Below are 18,119 nucleotides of genomic sequence, written 5' to 3' on the forward strand. Positions count from 1 at the left end.
CTCTCAGCAAAGCACAGAACGGGCTGCCTTGAAACACTTATCCCCATTCCCTTCCACTGGGATGGGTGTGTGAACTACATAGCTTGGAACAGCTTAAATCACTTGGTCTGCTGCAGGGCACAGAAATCGTGCTGGCTCTTCAAAGGACATCTTCTCAAGCCACCTCTGTGATGTCAAGACAAGTAGAAATTCTTCCCTCCTCACTTGAAACCCACAGTCGGATGTGACAGGAGCTGGTACTCAAGAGACTTAATTCTTGTCATCTTTTTTGTCATTATCCTCTAAGGGATAGGAGTGCCACATCAGCCTTTCCTCATAGAAGGAAATGAAAACCTATGGGCACTTGACATTGGCTTCCTTGGCAGGGACCAGGTCAGCCTCATCAGAGTTTTTCATTTCATCAGGAACATGAGTTCTCCACTTGAGTTTATAGCTCCAAGAATTCGTTCCAGCTCCAAACCCTGGGCAAAGCCTCGTGGCTTTTCTGACCCTCCTTTCTTCTTTGGTTTGTTCTCTTCTCCCTTATCTTCAGAATCAGAATCAGAATCAGCTTTGCAATTGCCTCCCTCCTTACCTGTCTCATGTACTGTTTTCTGTGACTGCAGAAACTCAGCAATGAGGTCAGGGCAATCCAGATTCTCTTCTGGTTCCCACGTATTGTCTTCACTGAGAAACCTTTCCACTTTAGGAGGTACTCCACTTTGCCCTTTACAACTCGACGGTCAAGAACTTTTTCTTCCACATATTCCTCTTTCTCCTCTTCTAGCACCTCCTCCACTTTCTTCTTTTGTTTTTTCCCCACAGTGCCCGCCAGCTTTCTGGTGAAAAGGGTGACGCTGCTCAAAGCAGCACCAAAGAGCTCAAGAAGAATTGAGGTAGCACTACTGGCGCGTCGTGTCCAACTGGCTGAGGGAGTGGTACCAGAAAGCAACAAGCCAGGTGGCCGCAGTTGAGCCCCTCACTGAAACGGTGTACCACAGGCCTCAGCCAACGGCCCTCCCCTCAGCCAAACCAGCAGTCATTGTAGACCTTCAACTTTTGCTTTGGCTACTCAATCATGAATAGTTTCAATGAAACTCAATCATGCAGTACTATTTCGGGACTTCACGGATTGGGGATAAACTATGTTTATGTTGTAAAAATCACAGAGAAAAATAGATGCCATTTATGTGATGGTAGATTTGGGTTGAATAAAACAGCTAAGCAACAAAATGCTTTCGTTGTAAAGGAAATAATATCACTGGAGTAAGGTGATCACTATCAAATATTGTATCTTAGGCAAATTCTCAGCAATCTTTTTATCTACCTCTATACCCAATTTATCATTTATTTTGTAAATATTACCTTATCATGAAACATAACAATTTTATTGAAATAGTCCTATATTTATTTTTAAAATGGGATTCAGATAAACTGGACTAAGAATGGTCATAATTTACCAAGTACTTATCTATGCCTGGACCTATGTTGAGTACTTTACATAACTAAATTATACTGATGTGAAGAAACCATTTTTATTTCCATCTTAACTCTCCCATAAAACTTACTCATAACACTGAATAAACAAAGTTGAAAGATTAAACAACTTGCCCAAGATACCACAGCTAATCAGTATTTGAAATATGACTCCAAAGTCAGAGTTCTTAAACACTTCACTACATTGTCTTCCTAGAAAACTGATTTGTATATAACAGATAATTAATACATATTTCTTGGATGTGTGAGTAATCTTCCCAGCAGGGTTGTCAATTTTATGTATATTATGTGTAGCTAGGCTGCAGAGAAAAATAATTGTAATGGAAATAAACAAATCATGGGTATCCTCCAGTCGTAAGGCCTTTGTTCCAATTGATACTTTGTGCTCTAGAAAAATAGAACATATACCTTTAATCCACTATCTTTAATCATTTATCATCCTATAATTTCTAATGGCCTAGATTTCCATAATTCTGACAGTTTTTCCATAATTGAGATCTAATTTAGGTTAAGATGTAAATTGGTAGTAACAAGAGTCTAGAATCCATCAATCATAATAAAATTTGAACCTATTTTTAATGTAACTGAGTCAAAGTCACTTTTTGTTAGGGTTTCTTCCTACTTCTGACACCATGCATAAGATTTTACTGGTGAAATAAGCTATTCTCAAGAATCAAAGTTTATGGAACAGAAGATCAGAAAATAGAAGAACGACAAAATGTAGTTATCCTTAGCTACCTGATATGAGCACAACCTAGGTAGTATGCACTGTGAAACTTGAAGTTAAAAAAAATCTAGATGAGGAGGGGAAATGAAAAATTAAGTAAATACTATGACAGAGTGAACAATAATGCTACAAAATACGCTTGGCATGAAGATTTAGTAGCTCCTAAAACTGGATTCATTCTCTCAAAATAAACAATTCAATTAACCTAAAGTAGCACTCTATAATCAGGAAGAAAAACACATCACACTTCTCTATAAACCCTACACAACCATGTTTGCACTACTATGTGCAAACACATAAAAATGCAAAAATCATCCAAAGGTCATCAGATGTGACTCTTCTTTTATGAAGCAGTTTGTTTCAGTTAGTTAACTATGGAATACAAATAAGATATTTTTTAACCAGAGTGGCAAGAGCATCTAAATTGCAAAGCACCCTAAATCATAATTACAACAAAAAAAGCAAACTAAAATATGAAGCAACCAAGCAAAACAAAATACAGAAAGTATAAATGCTTAATATGCAAAAAAGTCTTTGGCTTCTCAAACATCTTTATGATCATTTCTACTTGTAAACCCCTCAATAGCCTATGAGGCCAAGAAGTCTCATTCCTCCTATTCTATTCAAACTTTCACCCATTTTTATTTTTTCATGATTTATGTATCATTAAACACATATTTAATAAACTCCATGCCTCACGTATTTTGCTAGGTATTTGGTATATTATAATGAACAGAATAGGTGTGTTCATGGCTATTATTGTGTTTACAATCTATAACATAACAAAAAAGCAAATAAATACATAATTTTGATAAAGGCTTAGCATAAAAATAATAGTAATAGAAAAAGAGAGATTCCCACACTAGGAATCTATGATCTTTGGACAGAGAAGACATCTCTGAAAGGCAACCTGGAAATGTAAAGACAAAAAGGAGTCAGTTGTTCATGTGTAGAGAACAATGTTCCAGGGATACAAATCAGTGATAGCAAATGTCCTCAGGCAGGAACCCTTTGAATATTTGGGAATTCAGAGAAAACTATGACGTTAAAGCCAGCAGTGAGGGAAAGTGTCATGCCATGAACTAGAGGAGACAGGTGAAGACCAGACAATGCAGGGCCATGAGGAAATCATGAAAGGGAGTTCAAATACATTCTTAGCATAATGGAAAGCCATTCAAAGGTTTTAAGCAAGGAAGAATGGTGAATTTATTAGATTTATGGGTTTTTTTTTCAGATTATTCAAGATTATATGTTGATGTGTGAATAGCATATTATCGAGGAAGAAAGTCCATGAAACTGCATAGATCAAGTTAAAATGCTCATTTTTGTAGTCCATGTGAGAGATGACAGTATTTTGGACTCTAGTAATTCCAGTCAAGACAGAGGTAAGGTCTGACGAAAATGATTATGCTTTGAATATAGAGGGTAAGAGAAAAGGGAAGCATTAGCAGAAATACCTTGTTTTAAGCTATTAGGCAAACGGTGAGACAAAGAACTTAGCAATGAATAGCTCATCTAGAAAGCAACAGAAAGTACAGACAATCAAGAAAATGAATGCTGTATTCTTTTGTCAGCCTTTATAATTCCATATATTTCAATTTCAAGAACCTCTACTAAACATTTTTTCACATGCTAGGCTCTAGGCTGGCCTCTGAGAAATGAAATCTAAGTAAGATTCAGACACTTTCACAAGGAATCAGACTAATGGGGACAAGAAACATAAACATTCCGATGTTATTTCATGAGATTCATACTACAATAATTTGGTAAGGACTCAACAGAGGGACCAGAAATTAAAAGAAGCTTCAAAGAGAGAGAACCTAGATATTCAAGGGTAAAAAGAAGTCACTCTTTCAACAGAATAATGTGGGGATGGCCACACTTATATTTAATTATGTAAATAATTATGTACATAAAACAAAGAATTTGGGCCACCACTCCAGCTGCTCCACTTCCAATCCAGCACCCTGTGAGTGCACCTGGGAAAGCAGCAGATGACAGTCCAAGTACTTGGACCCCTACACCCTTGTGGGAGACTCAGAAGAAGCTCCTAGTCCTTGGCTTCAGCCCGGCCCAGCTCCAGGCATTGTGGCCATTTGGGGAATGAACCAGTGGATGGAAGGTCTCTCTATATATAATCTCTCCTTGTCTTTCCCTGTAGCTCTGCCTTTCATATAAATAAATACATCTTTAAAAAATAGAAAACAAAGAATTATGTCTTTGCCCTGAGTTCCCAAGATGGAATGTTTCATATCTGGCACATGCTCAAACCCTTTTAGGGCTGTTAAAGAAAAATTAAAAGAGGTGACAGTTTAGAATACCACAAGGCCAAACCCTACAAGCTAGGAGGGAATGGCAGGATATAGCCCAGGTACTAAGAGAGAAAAACTGCCAGCCCAGAATATTGTATCCTGCAAAGCTCTCATTTGTAAATGAAGGTGAAATAAAGACCTTTCACAGCAAACAGAAATTGAAAGAATTTGTCGCCACTCGTCCAGCCCTGCAAAAGATGTTTAAAGGTGTGTTACACACAGAAACACAGAAACACGGTCATCAAAATGAAAGAAGGTAAAGGAAGGACACCTCACAGCAAAATATCAAAGGAAATTCAAAACATATATTAGAAAATATCTTTGGCAAATGGCAGGGCAAAATTACTACTTATCAATAGTCACATTGAACGTTAATGGCCTGAACTGTCCAGTTAAAAGACACAGATTGGCTGATTGGGTTAAGGAACAAAACCCATCTATTTGCTGCTTACAAGAAACACATCTTTCCAACAAAGATGCATACAGACTGAAAGTGAAAGGCTGGAAAAAGATATACCATGCCAACAGAAATGAAAAAAAGAGTGGGCATAGCCATCTTAATATCAGACAACATAAACTTTAACACAAAAACTGTTAAGAGAGATAAAGAGGGGCACTATATAATGATTAAGGGATCCATTCAACAAGAAGATATAAAGATTATCAATGTATATGCAACTAATTACAGGGCACTGGCTTATTTAAAAGATTTGTTAAGGGACTTAAAGGGAGACTTAGACCCCAATACAATAGTACTGGGGGACTTCAATACTCCACTCTCAGAAATAAACAGATCAACAGGACAGAAGATCAACAAGGAGACAGTAGATTTAAATGACACTATAGCCCAAATGGATCTAACAGATATCTATAGAACTTTTCATCCTACAGAGAAAGCATTTACATTCTTCTCAGCAGTACATGGAACCTTCTCTAGGATTGACCACATACTAGGCCATAAAGCAAGTCTCAGCAAATTCAAAAGAATTAGAATCATACCATGCAGCTTCTCAGACCATAAAGGAATGAAGTTGGAAATTAGCAACTCAGGAATCCCTAGAGCATATGCAAACTCATGGAGATTGAACAACATGCTCCTGAATGAACAATGGGTCATAGAAGAAATCAAAAGAGAAATCAAAAACTTTCTGGAAGTAAATGAGGATAACAGCACAACATACCAAAACTTATGGGATACAGCAAAAGCAGTGTTAAGAGGAAAGTTTCTATCAATAGGTGCCTACATCAAGAAATTGGAAAGGCACCAAATAGATGAGCTTTCAATGCATCTCAAGGATCTAGAAATTCAGCAGCAAAGCAGACCCAAATCTAGTAGGAGAAGAGAAATAATTAAAATCAGAGAAGAAATCAACAGGATTTAATCAAGAAAAACATTACAAAAAATCAGCCAAACAAGGAGCTGGTTTTTTGAAAAAATAAACAAAATTGGCACCCCATTGGCCCAACTAACTAAAACAAGAAGAGAAAAGACCCAAATCAATAAAATCAGACATGAAAAATGAAACATAACAACAGACACCACAGAAATAAAAAGAATCATCAGAAATTACTACAAATGGATAGATTCCTGGACACATGCAACCTACCTAAATTGAAGCAGGAAGACATAGAAAACCTAAAAAGACCCATAACTGAGACAGAAATTGAAACAGTAATAAAGGCCCTCCCAACAAAGAAAAGCCCAGGACCAGATGGATTCACTGCTGAATTCTACCAGACATTTAAAGAAGAACTAACTCCAATTCTTCTCAAACTATTCAGAACAATCGAAAAAGAGTGAATCCTCCCAAATTCTTTCTATGAAGCCAGCATCACCTTAATTCCTAAGCTGGAAAAAGATGCAGCATTGAAAGAGAATTACAGACCAATATCCCTGATGAACATAGATGGAAAAATCCACAATAAAATTCTGGCCAATAGAATGCAACAACACATCAGAAAGATCATCCACCCAGACCAAGTGGGATTTATCCCTGGCATGCTGGGATGGTTCCATGTGTGCAAAACAATCAACGTGATACACCACATTAACAGACTGCAGAAGAAAAACCATATGATTATCTCAATAGATGCCGAGAAAGCATTTGATAAAATACAACACCCTTTCATGATGAAAACTCTAAGCAAACTGGGTATGGAAGGAACATCCCTCAATACAATCAAAGCAATTTATGAAAAACCCATGGCAACATCCTATTGAATGGGGAAAAGTTGGAAGTATTTCCACTGAGATCTGGTACCAGACAGGGATGCCCAGTCTCACCATTGCTATTCAATATAGTTCTCGAAGTTCTAGGCAGAGCTATTAGGCAAGAAAAAGAAATTAAAGGGATACAAATTGGGAAGGAAGAGCTCAAACTATCCCTCTTTACAGATGATATGATTCTTTATTTAGGGGACCCAAAGAACTCTACTAAGAGACTATTGGAACTCATAGAAGAGTTTCGCAAAGTAGCAGGATATAAAATCAATGCACAAAAGTCAACAGCCTTTGTACACACAGGCAATGCCACGGCTGAGGAAGAACTTCAAAGATCAATCCCATTCACAATAGCTACAAAAACAATCAAATACCTTGGAATAAACTTAACCAAGGACGTTAAAGATCTCTACGATGAAAATTACAAAACCTTAAAGAAAGAAATAGAAGAGGATACCAAGAAATGGAAAAATATTCCATGCTCATGGATTGGAAGAATCAACATCATCAAAATGTCCATTCTCCCAAAAGCAATTTACAGATTCAATGCAATACCAATCAAGATACCGAAGACCTTCTTCTCAGATCTGGAAAAAATGATGCTGAAATTCATATGGAGACACAGGAGACCTCGAATAGCTAAAGCAATCTTGTACAACAAAAACAAAGCTGGAGGCATCACAATACCAGATTTCAGGACATACTACAGGGCAGTTGTTATCAAAACAGCATGGTACTGGTACAGAAACAGATGGATAGACCAATGGAACAGAATAGAAACACCAGAAATCAATCCAAACATCTACAGCCAACTTATATTTGATCAAGGATCCAAAACCAATCCCTGGAGTAAGGACAGTCTATTCAATAAATGGTGCTGGGAAAATTGGGTTTCCATGTGCAGAATCATGAAGCAAGACCCCTACCTTTCACCTTACACAAAAATTTACTCTACATGGATTAAAGACTTAAATCTACGACTTGACACCATCAAATTATTAGAGAGCATTGGAGAAACCTTGCAAGATGTAGGTACTGGCAAAGACTTCTTGGAAAAGACCCCAGAAGCACAGGAAGTCAAAGCCAAATTTAACATTTGGGATTGCATCAAATTGAGATGTTTCTGTACTTCAAAAGATACAGTCAGGAAAGTGAAGAGGCAACCGACAGTTGGGAATAAGTATTTGCAAACTATGCAACAGATAAAGGGTTGATAACCAGAATCTACAAAGGAATCAAGAAACTCCACAACATCAAAACAAACAACCCACTTAAGAGATGGGCCAAGGACCTCAATAGACATTTTTCAAAAGAGGAAATCCAAATGGCCAACAGGCACATGAAAAATGTTCAAGATCACTAGCAATCAGGGAAATGCAAATCAAAACCACAATGAGGTTTCACCTCACACCGGTTAGAATGGCTCACATACAGAAATCTACCAACAATAGATGCTGGAGAGGATGTGGGGAAAAAGGGACACTAACCCACTGTTGGTGGGAATGCAAACTGGTTAAGCCACTATGGAAGTCAGTCTGGAGATTCCTCAGAAACCTGAATATAACCATACCATACAACCCAGCCATACCACTCCTTGGAATTTACCCAAAGGAAATTAAATTGGCAAATAAAAAAGCTGTCTGCACATTAATGTTTATTGCAGCTCAATTCACAATAGCTAAGACCTGGAACCAACCCAAATGCCCATCAATAGTAGACTGGATAAAGAAATTATGGGACATGTACTCTATAGAATACTTTACAGCAGTAAAAAAACAATGAAATCCTGACATTTGCAACAAGATGGAGGAATCTGGAAAACATTATGCTGAGTGAATTAAGGCAATCCCAAAGGGACAAATATCGTATGTTCTCCCTGATCGGTGACAACTAACTGAGCACCAAAGGGGAAACCTGTTGAAGTGAAATGGGCACTATGAGAAACAGTGACTTCATCAGCTCTTGTGCTGACTGTTGATGTATAATGTAATACTTTATCCATTTTAGTATTTTTTTTGTTCTAGTACTATTGGTTGAACTCTGTAATTAACACACAATTATTCTTAGTTGTTTAAATTTTCACTGAAAAGTGATCCCTGTTAAATATAGGAGTGGGAATAAGAGAGGGAGGAGATGTACAATTTGGGACATGCTCAATCGGACTTGCCCCAAATGATGAGTTAGAAACATGCCAAGGGGTTCCAATACAATCCCATCAAGGTGGCATGTACCAATGCCATCTCACTAGTCCAAGTGATCAACTTCAGTTCACAAATGATCACACTGATAGGTGTAAGAGTCAAAGGGATCACATAAACAAGATGAGTGTCTGCTAATACTAACTGATGGAATCAAAAAGGGAGAGAATGATCCAACATGGGAAGCTGGATACACAGCAGACTCATAGAATGGCAGATGTCCTAAATAGCACTCTGGCCTCAGAATCAGATCTTAAGGCATTCGGATCTGGCTAAGAGCCCATGAGAATATTTTAGGAATGGAAAGCCAAGACACTTTGGGGAAAAAAAAAAAAAAAAAAAAAAACTAAATGAAAGATCTCTGCGAGTGAGATTCCAGTGGAAAGAACAGGGCCATCAAAGAAGGAGATACCTTTCTCTGAAGGGAGGAGAGAACTTCCACTTTGACTATGACCCTGTCGGAATAAGATGAAAGTCGATGAACTCAAAAGGCTTCGATAGCCTTGGCAACTCATGACTAGAGCCTAGGGAGATTACTGACGCCATAAACAAGAGTGTGAAATTGTTAAGTCAACAACAGGTCACTGTGTACTTACTTCTCATGTGGGATCTGTCCTTAATGTGTTGTCCAATGTGAAGTAATGCTATAACTAGTACTGAAGCAGTATTTTACACTTTGTGTTTCTGTGCAGGTGCAAACTGATGCAATCTTTACTTAATATATACTACATCGATCCTCTGTATATAAAGAGAATTGAAAATGAATCTTGATGTGAATGGAATGGGAGAGGGGGCGGGAGATGGGAGGGGTGTGAGTGGGAGGGAAATTATGGGGGGGGGGCCATTGTAATCCATAAACTGTACTTTGGAAATTTATATTTACTAAATAAGAAAAAAATAAAAAAGAGTCAATCACAAAATGTTGCCTGTAACATAATTCTATCCTAAGAAGTATTTAGAATAGCCAAATCTATAGAAACTGTAGATAAGTGTTTTTTAAGGGCCAGGGGAGAATGAATGGGGAATGACTACTAATGGTTGTAGCTTTTTTTAGGGGTCACGAAAATGTTCTAACATTAATTGCTATGGTTGCAAAACTATGTGAATGGACAAAAAAATCATTGAGCTGTTTACATTAGTAGGTGAATTATATGGTGTGTGAATTATATCTATGCAACTGTGAAAAATAATAAAGAACTCTGGAGGAAAATAGCAACAAATAAACCAAAAAAATTCCAAATTCGCAAAAGAAAATATAATTAAGATTTACCTTTATTCTATGTCTACCAGGTCTTTCAATAACCCACCCCCCCCTAAAAAAAGGAAGAAGTGGTAAATCAGTAGTTGGATAGAGAGGAAATTATAGAATATAAAAAAATACAGAAAAAGGAAGCTTGGCACACAGAACATAAATTTAACTGACCTCAGTGTTATGTGGATTTGCCTTTTGTTTCCAGATGGCTATCTACCATTGTGCCATCTTAATTCTGAGATCTAGGCAGCCACCTTATGACTTGCATCCTCTATCTCTTCACCCAGGGCATGCCTGTGAATATATTTCTCCATTTTCTGTTATATTCACTGTGTTGGTTTTATGGGTGCTCACTGGGAATGCCCCTTACATATCTCTCCCATGAACCAATGCCCTCTCTCATAAACACAGTGGGTTTCCTTTCTCTGCTTGTTTCAAAGACAGTGTAACAAAATTATTTTGTCTCAGTACTGCAGTTCCTGGTAGTCTTTGAAAACCAGAGACAGAACTAGTGTAAAGTATTATTGAGAACCAGAAGAAAGGAAACAGTAACAATGTATCCATTATATCAATCTTATCTCACTTACACTTTCCTTGATTTACAGCCCCTGACTACAGCAAAATTGAAACCAGAGCCATTCCACACAGCTCACATTTCTTAGAGTGCAGTGTACTTTCTCTGAGATATTTCCCCTTTGGATTTTTTCTAACTCCATGACTGCCACCCATATGGCCAGAAACACTCTAATCTCAGTGCCCACCAATTTAAGGTCCTACACTCTACAATTTTCTGTAATTTTCCTAAAACTATGATCATCTGATAATGTCCTGACTGCTGATGGTATGAAAATCTTGCCCTAAAAAAATAAAAGTCTTTGGAAAGACAGGATTTGGATGTAATTTCCCAGCAGCAGAATTTTCAGCAGCTGCTGTGTTCACAGGAATTCTGGAAACAACCAGAGAACACACACACACTATTTTATGACTGGATTAGATGTTTCTGAGTGTCATGAAACGGACATTCAAGTGGGCTACACAGAAAATTAGGTCACACAAAGCACTTTGAAAAAAAAAAAAAAAGTGGGGAGAAGCCACAAGCAAATGAAGAAAAACTCCATTTATGACCATTGCAGAGTATCTTCTGCATGTTGTATTAACTGGTTTCAATTAGAACAGATGATCCCAACTGTGGGTAACATGAGGCAGTCAAGGAGAACATGTTGAAACAATTAACACTTTAAAAGAACATCTCTGGTTTCTTTGAGAAACGGCTGCTTTTATTGATTTCTCACAAAAAAAAAGAAAAATTACTTTAATAATCTGGAGAGACATGGTTGGGAAATGTTAAAATGTTTTTGAAAGAAAAGGAATGCTTGGCCTCACTCCTCGCATGTTACTCAGAAGACAAACATCTCCTGTTAAATATGACATTCCTGTATCATCACTTCTTGCCCGCCAGAGAGCAAAAAGCTTCCTTTTAAGAGCTGCAAGTTTTCTGCTTTCAAAGTCTTATAGAGGGCAGGCGCCGTGGCTCACTAGGCTAATCCTCCACCCTGCGGCGCCAGCACACCAGGTTCTAGTCCCAGTCGGGGCGCCAGATTCTGTCCCGGTTGCCCCTCTTCCAGGCCAGCTCTCTGCTGTGGCCAGGGAGTGCAGTGGAGGATGGCCCAAGTGCTTGGGCCCTGCACCCCATGGGAGACCAGGATAAGTACCTGGCTCCTGCCATCGGATCAGTGCGGTGCGCCGGTCGCAGCGCGCCAGCAGCAGCAGCCATTGGAGGGTGAACCAACGGCAAAGGAAAACCTTTCTCTCTCTGTCTCTCTCTCGCACTATCCACTCTGCCTGTCAAAAAAAAAAAAAAAAAAAAAAAAAAAAAAGTCTTATAGAGTATATTACCCCCTGGATCCTTTTCCTGGTTCTCCTAAGTAAACCCAAATAAGTAGTCCTAAATTAAAAATGAGTTCAAATATTGCTGGTTTTTTGTGCTCTTGCTCCCATCTTGCTCGCTTTTAGAGTTACTGAAACTTTTTTTTCTTTCCTCGGAGCAATTATCAAGCAATTGCCTCATGCCAGGTGCTATGTTAATATTTTCTATTCATTATCTTATGTAAATATCAAAATACTTTGAAGAAACTCAAAGATGAAATTATCCAAGGTTATACAGCTGGTAAGTAGCAAAATTAATATTTTAACACAGATCCTACTCATTTCTACTTGTACCCTTAACTACGATCAACTGTTGTGGGTTTGTTTTTGTTTCCCAAAGTACTTCTCCAGGTAAGTTTCCATTCTCAATATTTATAGCTCTTTGAATAAACTAGTATTATAGAACGTATTACCAAGAATAATTATTTATTTACATGTATTGTCTCCTTCTGTATATTAAGAAGTCTGAGTGTCAATTACAACTTAAATGTTTCTCTTCACAAATTTTTATTAATTTATTTTCATTTTATATGAAAGAGAGGCAGAAACACAACAAGAGAGGTCTTCCTTCTGATGGTTCATTTTCCTAAATGCCCATAAGTCACGACTGGGCCAGATGGCAATCAGAAGCCCAGAATTTAATCCAGGTCTCCCATGTGGGAGCCAGAACCCAAGAACTTGAGCCATCACCTACTGGCTCCCAGGGTACACATTATCAGGAAGCTGGAAACTGAAGTGGAACTGGAACTTGAACCCAGGCACTCCAATATGGGATGTAGGCATTATAATTGGTGTCTTAACCACCACACCAAATACCTGCCCCAGTAAATGTTTCTTGAATGATTAAAAAAGAGTTGTTGTATTCAGAGTGCAGTATTTTAATTTGACAGTGCTTACATGATTGAAAAAATGTTTCCTATATTTACTTATGAGTGCATGGTATACAACAACAGAAACACAGTTGGCCTTCTGTATCTGTGGTGTTTGCAACCAGGGATTCAACCAATCACAGATCAACAATATTCAGAAAAAAATGCATCTGCACTGAACACGTACAGATTGTATACTTGTCATTATTCCCCACACAAAAGCAACCTTTTATATAACATTTAAACTAGTTAGGAACTATAAGTAATCTAGAGGTGACTTAAAGTATATGGGAGGAACTGCAAAGATTATATGCAAATACTTTGCCATATAACACAAGAACTTGTGCATCAACAGATTTTAGTATCTGAAGAGAGTCCTGGAATCAATTCTCCATAGATATCAAGGGATAACTGTACTTAGATATAGGAATATTTTTGATGAGCTCCTTAATAGCATGGACTCTATTTTCAACTTAGCTTTTTAAAAACTCCTCTCCTAACATTATCCTTTAAGTTCCACTAGGGTGTAAGTGAATGTGCAGAAAAACAAAGTAATTATTCTAGCCAAAGTATGTTTATTCATATTTGATATGCCTAGTCAATAAAAATCACACAATATAGACATATCTAAATAATACCCAATAATGAAGAATCGGGTCTGCGTATATTCCTCAAAATGATCAACTCCATGCACTGGCGATAGCTGGACTGAATGGTCCAAAAATATGCTCGCTAAAATGCAGCAGCCTCTTGCAACTGATAATGTTCAAGGTTCTTTATTTCCCAGTGCCAAATATAATTCATAACCTAGTTCACTCCATATTCAAAAATGTGCCAGTCTTCACCTGAGTCCCAGAACCTGTGGGCATCTTCTCAGTTGTTTACAAGTGTCAGGAACAGAGGTAACCATTGTGTTCATACATGGTCATACAAACCAATGAGGCATACAACCCAATTAAATTTAAAGTGCAGGGATAAGGAAGGATTTCATTCTAGTTATTAATGTAGTTAAACAATGAAAGATAAACAAACTGTCATACTTCTCACTAGGAAAAATATTCCATTTATAATAATTCAGGAAGTATAATAATGTTTTTGTATAACTACTGAAAGTGAAATGCCTTTTCTGCTTGAACTCCAATCAGCACATTATAGTTCTAGCTAAAAGGAAAAGTCTTTAAAAACAAAACCTCTTGGACTCATTACTACATAGGTGTGTGCTGCCAAATTGAGAATATCCAGGAAGAGAAGGGACAAATCCTAACAGAAGTCATTTTCAAGGCAATATGTAACCAGTGACAAGGCATTTGCAAAGCAACTTGAAGATTTAAACCTTTTTAAGAAAATCAATGATAAAACTCTGTACTTAAAATGAACTTGGGGCAAATGCACACAGAAAAGACCAAGACTTTTCCTGCAAAAAGTAATAAAGCCTAAAACAAAAAGCAAGAGTAGGAGAGTGAAGAGAGGAATGTAGGAGAGGATTAATTGAACTCGAAAATTGCACAAATAGAGCCTATTTATTATGCATGTACATATATATAAATTTACTTATGGACTGCTTAAGTCTTTGGAGACTTTGAAACAATACAATTATCCTCATAAACACATGGAGCTAAGATTTTCACTATTCCCTAAGATATGAGAAAATGGAAATTAATACCATAATTACTTCACATATTATATGTAGCTGTTTGTTATATAAATATATATGCTAATTGCTTAGTTTACTATCTATATTTCCCATTTATATTGCAAATGAAGTCATTATTAGATATTTTTGGTCTTTTTTTAATGTACCCAAGTGTTTCACACAGTCAGACATTTGGAAGGAATAGACTACTATAAATTCTGAAGATTACAGTGTTCTGAATATTCTTTTTGTCTGAAACTATTCATTACACTCATTAGGCCTAGGGAATACTGAGTAAATGAGGCTGACTCTACATATTCATTTTTTCCCCTTTCTCTTTTTCATTTTGATTGCAAGTAAATCAAAGAAGAAACTCCAAACAAACAAAACAAAATAAAATCTAAATAAGGAGGGAAATTTACTTATTAACAACAGGCTATTAGAAAATTTTGCAGAATTAAAGAGAAACCTGAATAAGTAAAACTCCAAAAGGAAAGACACAAAAGCTCTTGGAAAAGTGAACCTAAAAGAAAGCTTATTTTGATGTAAAATGTTTGAAATCCATGCACAGTTTTACTGCTAACAGTGTTCCATGAACTTTTTGAAGACTCTTTCATTTAGGCCAGCTCTAAGGGTCTCAACAACTCGTGTTCACATTTTTTTCAATTGTGTACTATTATGCATCTGATTAGATACTAATGATTATTAGTTTGATTTTTTTCCCTTTAATAGAAATTTCAAAATAACAGGTAAAAGAATACAACTGGCCTTGCTTGGAGCAGATTTCTGTCCCAGAACCATCAGTCAGTTATGGCCAGGGACAAACAGGGGCAGAGACATACAGTCCCAGCATGTGCACTAGGAGCTCACCTGTGGATGGGGGATAACTTTCAGGGAAAGCATATCATTTTGTGTTGCACAACTCTTGTGAAAAATCTGTGCACCACTGGGAGATATAATTACTCTCAAGTAAATCACAAAGGAAATTCATGCAACCAGCAGCTCCCAATCCCACGCCAGAATTGAGAAGAAATACCCACTTTCTGATGCTCTCATCTGGCCACAGGACTGAGAATCATACTTTAATATTAACACTTCTGATTTGTGATTTCAGGAAAAATCATAATATAGTCACCAGTCTAGTTTTCTCAAGTTCCTATAACAGGAAGAACTAATCTGGGATCCCTAGATCCCAAGGGATCTTACTGTAAGGGTGAATTATTTCTAATAATGCAGAAATCAGGATTCTAATAAAGCAATTACCTATAATAAGACAGTATAAAGTAACTAAAATGTCAGAGTTCATTTATTTTGGTCTGAAATTGCCTGTGTAGAAGAGGTCAGCTACTAATCAGAAATTCTTATTGGTGTTAAAATGGATATGTTTGATAATAATAGGAACATTACCTTATTCATGTTCATATTTCCAGAAATTGGCAGAGTGCCAGACATAGCTAAATGGAATTACTAAATGTTGTTCAGTTTGAAAACAAAATTTCTCAAAACATATTCTATGGTACTCTCATGACAGGAAAAGTATAAAAGGATTCAGGAAGGTGAGAAATGGAAACTACCAACCTAAGAGAATAAAATAGCATCACTATTTCTCTTTACCAAGTGGTGACACAATTTTCTAAAACTTACTAAAGAAGAAATCACAGAACTCCTTCCATATACCATGGATTTTTCTAAGTATAAATTACACTAGGACACTGGAGAGCTCATGGCCTCCTTGGAGAAGTAGATTAGTAATCGTGAGATAATATCATCAGAAATCAAATAAAAGAAATTATTTATGAAACTAGAAATATTAAAACTTATCCTTTCTCTGACATCAGTAGTCCTTGAATATGCACTCCCCTCTAACCACCTGTTCATAAAAATGTGAAAACTTCATATCCTAAGTCTCTAACAAGTCTGAACTGCTTATATATCATAGGAATCTCTCCGAAATTTAGTATCATCATCTCTCTCACTAAATATGGTCTCACCTCCTCTGCTTTACAGAGATAAACAAAAACCAAATAAAGAACTTCATCTCTTACATGTTCTGAATCAAAAAGCAACCTCCCTGGGTCCACTGCCTTATAATATAGTCATATGTCATGCTATAGCAGTCCAGCTGCACCCTTCAGTGGCTTGTACCTCAATCATAGATGAAACTATTTAAAAAGCAGCACATACCTCTTCTATATTGCCTATAAGCAGGGTTAAATGAAAGGAATGCCCAAAAGGTTACTTTCTAATTTCTTGTACCCATAATGTACAAATTATTCCATGACAGGCAAACTGTCAGTTATAGCATATACAATTCCCAGAGGAACCATTGTCATTCCTATCAGGCAATGCATGTATAAGAAACTTTTATATAAATCAGCCACTTTCCACATTTACTTCAGAGCACAGCAAGTAATGGAAAGGAGTGGTAAGGTGTCTGGGACCTCTTACTAACTCTGCAATGGGTATGCTTCTCTTACTCCCTTTGCATTTAATGCTCCCATCTGTAACAGAAGAATAATGACATAGTACCTGTTTGTTTCTAAGGCACTTGAAAATTCTCTTATGGAAGATTCCATACAAATACAGAGACCATTATTACACCAAGAAAACTTGAAATTTTCAAGTATATTTACTCATCACTATTAAGCAGTGAACACAAGCATGAGCAAAGAGAATGCATCCTTCTGTAAGGCAACCAAAATCAACTCAAACATTGCTGAATATGCATCTATTCATACAAATATATATGCAAATATATTCATTTTAAGGACCATCCACTATAACTCATCAATAACCCTTTACAGAAATACTTTGCAAGTTATCCTGACTCAAAAAAAAAAAAAAAAAACCCATGGAATGCCTAATGATAGTCTGATAGTTTTTGAATAATGAAAACCTTTCTGAAAAGACATTTTCTTCTTTCAAATGGTTTGCTTTACTATAGAAATCTAGCAAGCATTCTAGCTCATTTCACTGCAGTTGTTACAAAATATAAAAATATTTCTATTTCAATCTGGCCAATCTTGAAATAATCAAACTTACAGTACAGTGGTGAACAGGCATCCAACCAGGGGCTTCCACTGAACAATTCTGGGCTGGGCATTTGCCTTGGTTTTGCTGCAAATAAGTAAAAACAATGTTATGTTCTATATATTATATATAGCATTACATACTTTCTGACATATTATCAGTATGTTTATTACCATATTTACAAGTATTGCAGAAACCTTTGAGAATGATTTGTTTTTGCAGTGCTGCAGACTAGGCATACAATTTCTACACTTATCAAGACATAAGAAATTATCCTTTTTTATTTTATTACTCTAAGTATTAGATTTTTGGCACAAAGCTTTCTCAGCAGCTGGCCTTCCAGGTTCCAAGAGGAACCATCAATAACTTTCTTAACTCAGAGGCTCAACTGTTCTGCTCTTTCCCAGGTTCAGACATCACTGACACAGGCTGTAACCCTCTCTAAGATCACTTGAATCAAGGGATTGAAAGGTTT

General features: G+C 36.9%; 1 protein-coding gene and 1 pseudogene across 10 annotated transcripts in view; both read right to left on the bottom strand.

Moving 5' to 3' along the window:
* DLG2 (discs large MAGUK scaffold protein 2) overlaps positions 1-18,119 on the bottom strand; it is a 2,256,157-nt gene that overhangs the window by 1,725,006 nt on the left and 513,032 nt on the right. For all 10 annotated transcript variants that reach the window (XM_051821188.2, XM_051821179.2, XM_051821160.2 and 7 more), the window contains one exon: positions 17,657-17,731. In XM_051821188.2, coding sequence (XP_051677148.1) covers positions 17,657-17,731 — 75 coding nt within the window. The remainder of the gene's footprint in view (positions 1-17,656; positions 17,732-18,119) is intronic.
* Positions 108-13,671, bottom strand: LOC100340460 (chromobox protein homolog 1 pseudogene; annotated as a pseudogene).

This window comes from Oryctolagus cuniculus, chromosome 1 (assembly GCF_964237555.1).
Source record: "Oryctolagus cuniculus chromosome 1, mOryCun1.1, whole genome shotgun sequence".
NCBI lineage: Eukaryota > Metazoa > Chordata > Mammalia > Lagomorpha > Leporidae > Oryctolagus > Oryctolagus cuniculus.